The sequence below is a fragment of the Helianthus annuus genome, chromosome 10, assembly GCF_002127325.2.
Source record: "Helianthus annuus cultivar XRQ/B chromosome 10, HanXRQr2.0-SUNRISE, whole genome shotgun sequence".
NCBI lineage: Eukaryota > Viridiplantae > Streptophyta > Magnoliopsida > Asterales > Asteraceae > Helianthus > Helianthus annuus.
In genome coordinates, this window is record NC_035442.2 from 166,319,440 (window position 1) to 166,332,249 (window position 12,810).

Consider the following 12,810-nt stretch of genomic DNA (forward strand, 5'->3'; position numbering starts at 1 on the left):
GAGGACGAGATTTTTCTTAAGGTGGGGAGGATGTAACAACTGTCACTAAAATCCCTAATTAGGATAGTAATTAGCTATTAAGGAAACTCTAATTGAGGTACCCAAGTGATTCTACACAAACCCTAAAATTTTCAGAATTTTCAGAATCAGGATCAGGGCCCCTAAAACTCAGGGGGGGATAAACCCTAGCCAACGATTATCTTCATAACTAATTATAAAAATCGAATTTTAAGAAACTGACAACACAGCAAGCCTACACGCACGAAGGGCTACTCTATGAAAATAGGGTGGTCACTCGCGTAGCGCGACGCCTAAGGGGGTACCCCCTCGCGCTACGCGACGGTGTCAAAATTTCAGTATAAATAGCAGGGGTTGGGACTTGAATTTTGGCACTTGAACGACGAAAATCGGAGTTACGTAGGTCGAGTTATAAGCAAAACAGTCCAACACACACACACAATTATCGAATCGCTGCCACAGAACAGGGTAATTACTCGATCGCTATTACGATTCAGTTTCCGGAATCAATACATTCAAAGAATGTCTAAGTGCCGCCCACATTGGGCTATGCTTTATCGTTGTCGATAATTCGATAATGAGCCGAAGCATTGTACTTTGTCGTTGTCGATAATTCGATATACGAGTTGAAGTACTATACTTTATCGTTTGTCATTTTGATAAATGAGCCGAAGTATTGCACTTGGACATTCATTGTCAAAATTGATCTCGGGGAATTATCGTAACTGCTGTATTAATCACTAATCCTGTTTTGTGTGCATTATTGTTAGATTAGAAATAATCAAGGCTAATCAGTAGGCTTATACACTGCTCGTTAAATCTGCAATGTGAGTCATTCCCCTTTTATAAACTCTTTTCTCACAGTTTGTGAGTCATTCTCTTTTCATCAATTGTTTTACAATACTCCAAATTATTTTCAAAGTGTTATAATTACAGGGACTAAGTCGTGGATATCTTGATTTATTGGTTAGTGGGGTATTGTGCACATTACTATGTCTCCCAGTTAGGTTCATTGACCTACTAGGGAGAAACGTCACTATTAGAGTTCATTGACCTAATAGTGGTATGACCATCGTCACCATTGTGACTTGTCACCATTGTGACAGAAAGCCAGATAAAAATAAGATATGAACCATTGTAATCGCTCTTATGCTGTAATTTATAACTATGGGTCATTTCCTGAAAACTGAATGAACTCACTCAGTATTTCCCCGCTGACAAAACCTTTTTCAAACATGTTTCAGGTAATCTGTTGTGAGCAAAGAAAAGTGCCAGGAAGCACTACCAGCTTAGAAAAGTGGCTCAGTGTAAATAAATAAAGGAACATGTTTTAAAAATAAAGATTTCCATGGAAATCACAGTATTGTAAATTACTGGGTTTTATCCCTAAATTATATAATGAGCAGTTTTAATACTAAAGATCCTGTTTTAAAAAGACTTCCGCTGTCGCCTAAATTAAATACCGCGGGATTTCTGTTCCGCGGCTCCTGAAACGGGTCAAACCGGGTCGGGGGCCGTGACAGATACCACCTTCTGTCACAACCCCCGGTCCCTATTTCCCGGGAACGGGCGGCCATGAGCCAGTTTCGGTGGTATCACATGTATTTATCCAATTTGGCAGCGGAAATTTTCATCAGGACCGTAGTTAGGAAATATTTAATCAGAGTAAACCACCATGTTTTATAACATTAAACATATGGGTAAAAACCCAAGTTTTCAATACACACGTTTCATAGGAATAAATCCTATTTATTGAATAAAAACATCCATTTTATTATTAGGTAACTTTATTGCCACTTTTCCAAGCCTCTAGTGCTGTCCAGCTGGCTTCTATTTGGCTTTCACATTTTGTTACCTGAAACGCGTTTTAAAAACATTTTTGTCAGTGGGAAATACTGGTGAGTGAATCCCAGTTTAATCAAGTTTAAATAAAAATCACAGTGAACAGTATTGAGGGCGATCCCGCAATTACATTTGTTTCCAAGTTATATCAATTATCACCCGTTGGTACTGTCGACACCCGACTTGTGGAAATGTTACTCCTTAACCAGGTTGTAACCAATTTTGTATACAAAACCCCAACATACCCACGATAATTGTATTCTTACAAATACTCAATAACTGTCATTCGCATGGAAAAGTATGTAAGGTTTTGTAAAAACAGTTTACAAAAAGGAGATTACTCACATTGCTGTTTTAGGTTATTCTTTAGGGTTTCCTGGTGAATATCTATAATTTACACAAATGCACGTGTGTAAGTATAATAACCCATTTTAACATTAGTAATACCCTCCCCGAGACGGCATTCCAACGACTACGTCGGGCAGAACCACGACAGCCGTTACGGAACCCTAGATCAATCGGGCAGCGTATCTAATACGTCTCCAGGGGTTATAATACTTACATCGTAGCAGAACCTCGCTATTTTAGGGGGTATAACGCCCGGGTATAATAACACTACTACAGAAATTGAGAAAGAAAGAAAGGAATTGAGCGAGCAGACTGAAGGCCCGTTGCCCTCTTTATATAGGGCTGTAATCGCGTCTCCACGCGGCCCGCGTGAAGAACAAGCCAAGCTTACGCGGCCCGCGTCAACGCTGGGTCAACGCGTAGCTTGGCTGGGTCAGCGTATAGACCTGCCGTGTGTTGGGCCACGTGGCCGCACCGGGCTTCGCCAGATTTCAGGACGCTCGCGGCTCGCATTAAGTTGAGGTGAGGCCTTACGCGGCTCGCCTCAGCTTAATAATTATTGTTTTTAATTTATTTTATATATTATATTCTAATTTGGGCTCGGTTTTCACATACGGGGTGCATATAAAGACATATTGATATATTTAAAGATATATTAGGGTGTCAGAAATATTATGAGGGTGTCGGTTTTACCGAGGGTTGTTATATCCTCCCCACCTTGTTTTAGAGCTCGTCCTCGAGATCTACTGGAACAAGTGTGGATATTTCTTTTGCATTTCTGATTCAAGTTCCCATGTTTATTCAGGTCCTCTTTTAGAGTCCCATTTCACCTTGACCAGAACTAATCTCTTATGCTTGAGATTCTTAATTTTTCTATCTTCAATCTGTAGAGGCCTCTCTACAAATTTGAGTTGTTCATTAACCTCTATATCTTTGAGAGGTACTACGAGTGATTCATCAGCTAGGCACTTTTTGAGATTAGATACATGAAATACATCATGTATTCCTGCCATTTCCTCTGGCAGTTGTAGCTGATAGGCTACAGGTCCTACTCTTTTAAGAATTTTGAAAGGTCCAATGTACCTAGAACTAAGCTTTCCTCTTTTGATGAATCTTACTACTCCTTTCCAGGGAGAGACTTTTAATAATACTTTATCTCCTACTTGAAATTCTAATGGTTTGCGTCTGTTATCGGCATAGCTCTTTTGTCGATCACGTGCTGTTTTCAGTCGTTCCTTGACTTGAATGATTTTATCAGTTGTTTCTTGTACTATCTCGGGTCCAGATAATTGTTTTTCCCCAATTTCTGCCCAACAGACTGGGGTTCTGCACTTTCGTCCATAAAGTGCTTCGAATGGTGCAGCATTGATACTTGTGTGATAACTGTTATTATAAGAAAATTCTATTAAAGGTAAGTGTTCGTCCCAGTTACCTCCAAAATCAATTACACAAGCTCTAAGCATGTCCTCCATTGTCTGAATTGTTCTTTCGCTTTGCCCGTCTGTTTGAGGATGATAAGCTGTGCTTAGATTTAACCTGGTTCCGATTGCTTTTTGGAAACTTGACCAAAAATGAGAGGTAAAACGGCTATCCCTATCAGAAACAATTGATAAAGGAATGCCATGTAAAGAAACGATTTCATTTACATACAATTTGGCTAATTGTTCCACACTAAAGGTTTCCTTCATTGGTAAGAAATGAGCTGACTTGGTTAACCTATCTACAATCACCCAGATTGTATCATTACCTTTCCTTGTTTTAGGTAATTTGGTAACAAAATCCATTGTTATCAATTCCCATTTCCAAACTGGTATTTCTAATTGTTGTAACAAACCTGAGGGTTTCTGATGTTCAGCTTTAACTTGTGAGCAAGTTAAACATTTAGAAACATAGGCTGCTACATCCTTTTTCATTCCTATCCACCAGAAATTTTTCCTTAAATCCTGGTACATTTTATCACTTCCTGGATGCATCGTATATTTAGACTTATGAGCTTCTTCTAATATACGGTGACGTAAATTTCCTAATTTAGGTATCCACATTCTCTTTTTATGGAACCTCCAAATTCCATCTGTTCCTTGTTCTAATTCCTTAATCATTCCCTTTAATTTTTCAGTATCCTCCTTGATTACTGATTCTTGTGCTTTTCTAATCTGATTGTTTAAATCTACTTATAGATTTAATTTAAGAGAACGTACCCTTTTTGGCTTTTCGTCATATTTTCGACTTAAAGCATCAGCCACCACATTGGCTTTTCCTGCATGATACTGGATATCACAATCATAATCACTAAGTAACTCCATCCAGCGTCTCTGTCTCATATTCAATTCTTTTTGCCCGAAGACATATCTTAAACTCTTATGATCTGTGAATATGGTAAACTTACTACCATAAAGATAATGTCTCCAAATCTTAAGGGCAAAAATTATGGCTCCTAATTCCAAATCATGGGTTGAATAATTTTCTTCATGACTCTTAAGCTGTCTAGATGCATAAGCTATAACCTTTTGACGTTGCATTAATACGCATCCATAACCTAACTTAGAAGCGTCACAAAAGACTACAAAGTCTTCAGTTCCTTCTGGTAACGCTAGTATGGGTGTATGGGTTAATCTTTGCTTAAGGATTCTAAAGGCTTCTTCTTGTTTTGGTCCCCATTCAAACTTAACAGATTTACAGGTTAACTTAGTTAAAGGAATGGCTATTCTAGAAAAATCTCGGATAAATCTTCTATAATAACCGGCCAATCCTAAGAAACTTCTAACTTCAGTTGGTGACTCTGGGGTTTTCCATTTGGTAATTGCCTCGATTTTTGTTGGATCTACATGAATTCCTTCATGGTTAACTAAATGTCCGAGAAATTGTACTTGTTCTAACCAAAACTCACATTTTGAAAATTTAGCATAAAGCTTTTCCTTTCTCAATAAACTTAAAAGCAAGTGCAAGTGCTTTGCATGCTCCTCTTTACTTTTAGAGTAAATTAGAATATCATCTATGAAAACAATTATGAATTTATCCAAATATGGCTTACATATTCGGTTCATCATGTCCATAAATGCGGCTGGGGCATTGGTTAAACCAAATGGCATGACAGTAAATTCATAATGACCATACCTTGTTCTGAATGCGGTTTTAGGAATATCCTCTTCCTGTACCTTTAGTTGATGATATCCTGATCTTAAATCGATCTTAGAGAAAAATCGAGCTCCTTGAAGTTGATCAAACAAATCATCGATTCTCGGTAATGGATACCGATTCTTAATCGTGACTTTGTTCAATTCACGGTAGTCAATGCACATACGCATTGATCCGTCCTTCTTCTTGACAAATAAAATCGGTGCTCCCCATGGCGATGAACTTGGCTGTATAAATCCTTTCTCCAACAATTCATCTAATTGTTTCTTCAGTTCTTGCATTTCAGCAGGTGCCAAACGATAAGGTGCTTTGGCAATCGGTGCTGTCCCTGGTAACAGGTGAATTCTGAATTCAACTTCCCTGTCTGGTGGTAGTCCTGGCAATTCTTCTGGAAAGACATCTGAAAATTGGGACACTACTGGAATGTCTTTTAACTCTCTTCCTTTAGTGTTAGTGATTATAGAAATCAAATACACTATAGATCCTTTCCTTATACAACTTGCAGTTTTCATCACAGAGATGAATTTAGTGGATCTAGATGGCTTATCTCCTTTAATTGTGATCTTTTCACCTCTTGGTGATTTTACTTGAATTACCTTTTTATCACATAAAATACTGGCTTTATTGGCTATTAACCAATCCATACCTAACACCACATCAAATCCAGCCAGATTTATTGGGTAAAGGTTTGCAATAAACGTTTGATTAAAAATTTCTATTCTTGCTCCCTGCAAGATTTCAGAAATTCTAACGGTTTCTCCATTTGCGGTTTCTACTAGACATTCTTGTGGTAGTTTAGTTAATGATTGATTTAGGAGTTTGCAAAATGAAGTATTAATAAAACTTTGGTTGGCACCAGAGTCAAATAATACTTTAGCAAAAATATCATTAACTAAAAACGTACCAGCAATTACATCTGGAATCATCCTGGCTTCATCTGCAGTTAAAACGAATGCTCTAGCATTTTTAGTATTCTTGTTGTTTGCAGCTGGAGTCAATTTTGGGCAGTTTGTCTTAATATGACCTTTTTCTCCACAGTTGTAGCACATTCCATTACTGGCTTTTCTTCTGCAATTTTCTTCCTTGTGTCATGGCGCCTTACAGTAATTGCAGTAAGTAGAGCATCTTCCAGAATGCTTCTTCTTGCAGTTCCTGCAGTATGGTGCAGAGGTAGAACCTACATTTCTACGGTTGGAATTCCCAGAACGGAATTCTTGGGTAAGCCTTTGGGTTAGGTTTCTCCTCTGGTCTTCTTCTCTAGTACGGATTAACTCATCTGTCAAGGTATTGGCTAGTTCTACAGCTTCTTCTATAGTTTGGGGTCTAGCTGCCTTGACTACATGTCTAATCTCTCCAATTAATCCCCAGATATAACGGGAGATTAATACCAGTTCAGGTGATGCAAGAGTAGGTACTATCCTAGCATATTCAAAGAATGTGGTAGTGTAACCCTTACTGTCTACCCCGGTCATTCTAAGATTCAGAAACTTATTTGCTATCTGTTCCTTTTCATTGGGAGGGCAGAATTTCCTTTCTACCATATTTTTAAATTCCTCCCATTCCATGTTATAAATCCTATCACTTCCTCTTGACTGGAGGATAGTGTTCCACCATTCTAAGGCTGCGTTTTTAAACAGATTTGAAGCAAACATTATCTTATCTTCTTCAGCACATTTGCTTATTTTTAGAACAGCCTCAGTTTTCTCTATCCAGCGTAAGGCTGCAATGGGTCCTTCATTGCCCGAGAATTCTATTGGTTTACAGGACCAGAATTCTTTGTAAGAACAACCATATGGCATGGTTCTTCTTCTTTTGGGAATGGGCGCTTGAAGTACGGGTCCATTGTTCACGCTGTGTTAAACCCTAATTTCAATTTATTTCACAACTTTTAATATATATAAATACATTACTTTTTTATGTTACCCATTTTCAAAATTCACGTGAAGTGATTCTTTTAGTTTGTGTTAACATGGTTCGATTAAAAGATGAATACTTAAAGGTTATTATAAAGAAGTAAATTACAGAAAAAGTATAATATGTTCATTGAAGATAAAAACAAAAGAAAACAATTATAATAGGGTAAAATTACTAGTTGATAACTAATAAGCCATCTATTAGAGTTATATTTGTTTAAAATATTAGATTTTAATAATCCAACTATTCGTTGTTGGCCGCCAACAGTTCAAACTTTAAAAATAATCACTGGCAGTCCCAACTTTTAACATATTGGCCTCCAATAGTCCCTGACTAACAGAACCCTGACGTCGTTAGTCTCCGGTCGCCGAAAAACTCATTTTTGCTGGAAAACTCAACATTTTTGTCCCGAACCTCTTTGTAATCTTATTATGGACCTTTGGGAACCCTTTTCTAGTAAAAGCCCCAATTATTAAAGTCGCCGGAAAACTCAACTTTTTGATCGGCAAAACTCAACATTTTCGTCCCAAATCTATTTATAACCTTAGATAGGACTTTTAGAAACCTTTTTCTGGACAAAAACGGTTTTCCGGCGACAGGAGACTAACGGCGTTAGGGTTACGTTAGTCAGGGTCCATTGGTGACCAATATCTCAATAGTTGGGACTGCCAGTGGTTATTTTTGAAGTTGTGACTGTTGGCGGCTAATTATTAAAATCCAATATTCCTATTTGTTTTAGTTGATTATTAAGGAAATAAAAATACTAAATATCTGTGTATCTCTATACTATAATAAAAGAAACCAAGTTTTGGACACGTGTTATTCATTGAAGCCATCTTTTTTTATAGATAATTAATATCAATCAAAAAATAATTATACAATTAAATTTAATATAAATTTAAACAATTCATATAGGAGATAATATATATATATATATATAATATTTTAAAATAGAGTAAATTACAAAACCGTCCTTTATATATGTCACTTATTGCAAATTGTGTCATTTGTCTTCAATAATTATAGAAAACGTACTCGATGTTTGCAAACCCTTGCAAGTTATGTCCTTTAGTCCTAACCCAATTAATTTAAATGATTTATTTATTTTATTAAACTAAAATAGTTAAGGATAGAACCTATTTCAAAAATGTTTAAAAGATGTTTATTGGTTCTATACTTATATTTTTGTGTTCAATTCTCAACTCAAATACGGTAATCACTATGTTTACGTGACATTTATAAGAACAATCACCGCAATCACCCCATCCATCGTAAATCGAGTAATATCCGTCAGTTTTTTTTAAGATATAAATTTTTGTTAGATTCATTCAACCCGTGTAATAAACGAGGTTTTTTTTAAAGATATAACATTTTTATTTTTTACTATACAAAATTACATTTATGCAACTCGTGTAATACTCGAGGTTTTAAAAATATAACTTTTTTTATTATGTAGTATATAAAATTAGATTTATTCAATACATATAATACATAGGATTTATAAAGATATAACTTTTTATTGTTTGGTATATAAAATTACATGTGTTCAACCCGTATAACACAACCTCCCGCTTTAGTCTCCCTAACGGTCAAACTTAGTCTCGCTCCTCAGCTCGACGAGGTTCTTAAAAATGTTACTCTTTTACTTATTAATATATAAAATTAAATTTACTCAACCCGTACAATACACGGGGTTCTTAAAGGTATAAACTTTTTTTTTTATTTAATATATAAAATTACATTTATTCAACCAATGTAATAAACGAGATTTTTAAATATATATTGTTTTATTATTTAGTATATAAAATTGCATTTATTCAACCCGTGTAATAAATGAGATTTTTAAAGATATATTCTTTTTATTATTTGATATATAAAATTGCATTTATTCAACCCGTGTAATACACGGGGTTTTAACCTACTATTAAAGTAAAACAAACAATATATCACCTGAAATTTGTAACAAAAAAAATTAATAGTCAATTAAATCACCGGCATCCTAAATATTAAATAACGGTCGGAGTTGATGTATACTCAAGCAACTAGTTCCAGGTAAAATCTGGTTTGACTCGGTTTTAAACTGACCACCTCCGGTAAGAGAATGGGAGTTGAATATATATATATTTTATTTATTTATTTATTTATTTTTTTTAATCCACAACATCGACACAAAGTCACAAAAACACACATTCTTCACTCGCCAGCGAGTAAAAGTTACGTTCCTCTGTATGTATCTCCTCCTCTTGATTGCTTTTACCTTTCTTAATAATATTCATTCTACTTAAACAACATTTGATTTATTAGTTGTCTCATGCTTCATCTACAAGTTTATTTGTTTTGATTTAAGGGTTTATTTTGGTAATATTAGGGGTTTGATTTAGGGTTTTTGTTGTAAGTCTATCCTTCCTGTTTGATCGATGGATAACTGTTGTAAGTTAATAAGGGTGATTGCTTAATCGTATAATTTCACCCACAAAACAGGATATTGGCCGTTGATGTGATAAATGGATGCTAATAAGGTGGTGTTTGGAAGTGGGTTTTCAAAGTTATTATATTAATACATAGAGTATAGATGGTTGTGGTGTGTTTCTTTTGCTTGAACTTGTTATAATCTCTTTGATGGTGTTGAGTGTTTCCTGCTTATAACTATTTAAAGAATTAGTTGATGAAAGTAGAGTAAAGTAAGTTTAGCTCATTATTTGATAATCCTTTTTGTTGTGGGTGCTAAGTATTAAACTCATTATATAACCCTTTAAACTCATCCAAACAGTAATGTATAGTCTCCTATGATGTATATGGCAGCTTATGTGCAGCGTATTTAGTATTAATCAGACTAAAACACCCGAAGATGAAAGCTAAACGTCTGAGTAAAGCTCAACGATTGTCTTCGACTACAATCAACACACTTCCTCAAACCATAATTGAAAACATCCTATGTCTTCTACCCATTCAAGAGGCAGCACGAACAAGTATCCTCTCTAAGGAATGGAGGTACAAGTGGACCACTATTCCCAAACTTAAGTTTGGTTCGTCTACTTTGTCCAAAGGAAAAAACAAAGAGAAGCTACCATCTGACATAGCAAGTGCAAGGAAAAACATGGACGAAAGGTGTAAACTTTTCAATGCTATACACCATGTTTTGTTAATGCGCCAGGGTCCAATACACGAGTTCACCTTTCACACAATCGGAACCTACCACTGTTTTGAACTTGATCAAATAATATTTCGTTTGTCTAGGAACCATGCTGTCAAGAAATTAAAACTTGCGTTTAATCGTCTTACGTTTTCGTATAAGTTACCCTTATGTGCCTTCTCTATGCATCAGTTAACAGACCTAGATCTCCGTAATGTTGATATTGACCATCAACCAATATTCAGTGGATTTGGTAGCCTTAGAAGCTTATGCTTGTATTATGTAAAGATCTCAACAAAAGCTCTTCTTCATCTTTTATCTAGTTGTCCATCACTTAAGAGGTTCACCTTGGTAAGTTCGCACTTGAATTTTATTCTCATGGGCTTTTTAAACGTATCTGAATATTGTAAGTTGCTGCAGCTAGGATTTATCGGCTGTAAAGATTGCACCATTGTTGAGCTATTTGAGTGTCTACCTGTGATTGAACATCTGACCATCTATGGGGGCACTCCCCAACCGGTATTATTTTTATTTATCCACATTATATGTAAATATTGAATAGAAAGAAAATCAAACTTCGGTTGTAAAATTTTGTTTGCTTATTGTAGAAGTGGCTTGTTCCAGACTCGGTTCCAAACGAGCTTCCAACCTCACTAATCCACCTCAAGTACTTTTGTTTTAACAGACTGTATTTCGGTGACGACCATGGATTAATCTTTCTTCTTATTTTGATCAAATGTTCCCCAAACTTGGAGAAAATTGAGCTAGACGTAAATCTTTTTTTTTATACTATTTATTTTACTTCCCGCCAAAATCCACTGACAAAAATAGTGACGACCCTTCCTGTAGATTGCCAAGGGTATTGGTGATGACAATGAGACGTGGTTTGGTATATTGGAAGAAAATTCAGATGTTCGGTTGGAGCATCTGAAGGAATTGGAGATTCACTATTTCCGCAACTTGAATCATGAGATGGAGCTTGTGACGGTTATCTTGGCAAGGTCACCCAAGCTGAAGAAGGTGATCATACATAGTTTGGTTGAAAAGGATGAAGAGTCGGATATGTTGAAAATTCTCTTACAAGCCCCACGCGCATCACCTGTAGAAATCGTTGTGAGATCTATGATAGATTAGTTGTATTGCTACTTTTTTGTGTTTTCTTTCTGGTTAGTCTATGGAGTTCTTTTGGATGTTGGCAATTACTCGTATGTATATTCATAATGATCATTAAATGAATCAAATCCGAGTTAGAGCTCGTGTTTGTGAAACTGTTTTCAAGTTAAACTTGAGCTTTAAAAAATTGTTGTGATGTGTTTCTTTTGCTTGAAGTGGTTATAATGAATTTGATGGTGTTGATTGTTTCAAATTATAATTATTAAAAGAATTAATTGATGAAACATGAGTAAAGTAAGTTTTCATTTTGCTCACTGTGATTTGGTCATTTTAACGGTTTTCTCTAATAGTTTAAAAATAGTCATTTTTCTTCCTGATTTTTTTAACTTATCGTCATTTTGCTCCCCGCTTCTAACTCCAACCAAAAAATCCATTAATTAGAAGGGTATTTTGGTAATTTTATAGATAAAAGCAAGGACATGTAAGTCTTTTCATCTAAATAAACTTATAACTTGTTTATTTACATGTATATAAGTAATTCTTTTATGATCCCCATGTTTTCAACCACTCTTTCTACCAGCCACCACCATCCACAACCATTCACCACCACTTGCCGACCACGACTACTGCAATTTATAACTAAACGTTTTAATTGAGTTAGAGCCAGGGAGTAAACTACCGAAATACCCCTACTTTTAATTGAACGTTTTAACTGAGTTAAGAGGCCAGAGAGTAAGCTTGTGATAAATCAGGGAGGAAAATGGCTATTTTTAAACTATTGGAGCAAAATCGTTAAAATGACCAAACCACAGAGAGCAAAACGAAAGTTAACTCTTTCAAGTTTCAAAAGTGTGTGAACAAACAACACTAACCTGTTCCCAAATCTGAAAGGAAATATAACTTTGACCTAAATTGATCCATATGCCTCCAAACTATATGTCATGTACCAAACTACTGAGCAAACAGCCAGAGACGCCATGATCTCAACGTATCGTAATGATTAGTACTACATCATTGAATTTTATGACACGATAATATACCTAGGCCACTCCTGAGGGCGGTAACACAAATTTTTTTTTCTCAAAGAGTGTTGGGGGAAAAATATTTATCATTATGGTGTTGCTTCAAAATTATTTACTAAAATAGTGTTTTTAAAAAATTTGTTTTTCTCACTCCTAATCTAATTGGTCAATTTATAATTTTGGTAAAATAAAACTTTGTATAATATTAAAGGGAAATTGGCTTGTAATTATCCCACCTAAACCTTATTGGCCATTAATAATCACACCTCAGAATATTCCCCCCAC

General features: G+C 35.6%; 1 protein-coding gene across 1 annotated transcript; it reads left to right on the top strand.

The window, feature by feature from the left end:
• The first annotated feature begins 9,425 nt into the window (after positions 1–9,425).
• On the top strand, positions 9,426–11,592 carry LOC110886404 (F-box/FBD/LRR-repeat protein At1g13570-like). The gene is made up of 5 exons (XM_022134192.2): positions 9,426–9,483; positions 10,060–10,741; positions 10,811–10,909; positions 10,999–11,160; positions 11,240–11,592. Exons 2-5 carry the CDS (start codon positions 10,106–10,108, stop codon positions 11,522–11,524), a joined length of 1,182 nt encoding a protein of 393 aa, XP_021989884.1. The 5' UTR covers positions 9,426–9,483; positions 10,060–10,105; the 3' UTR covers positions 11,525–11,592.
• Positions 11,593–12,810: the final 1,218 nt, after the last annotated feature.

Coding starts and splice junctions, on each gene's coding strand:
- LOC110886404 (XM_022134192.2), top strand. CDS start 10,106: ATGAAAGCTAAACGTCTGAGTAAAGCTCAACGATTGTCTTCGACTACA. Junction 10,910..10,998: donor ATGGGGGCACTCCCCAACCG/GTATTATTTTTA, acceptor TGCTTATTGTAG/AAGTGGCTTGTTCCAGACTC. Junction 11,161..11,239: donor TGGAGAAAATTGAGCTAGAC/GTAAATCTTTTT, acceptor CCCTTCCTGTAG/ATTGCCAAGGGTATTGGTGA.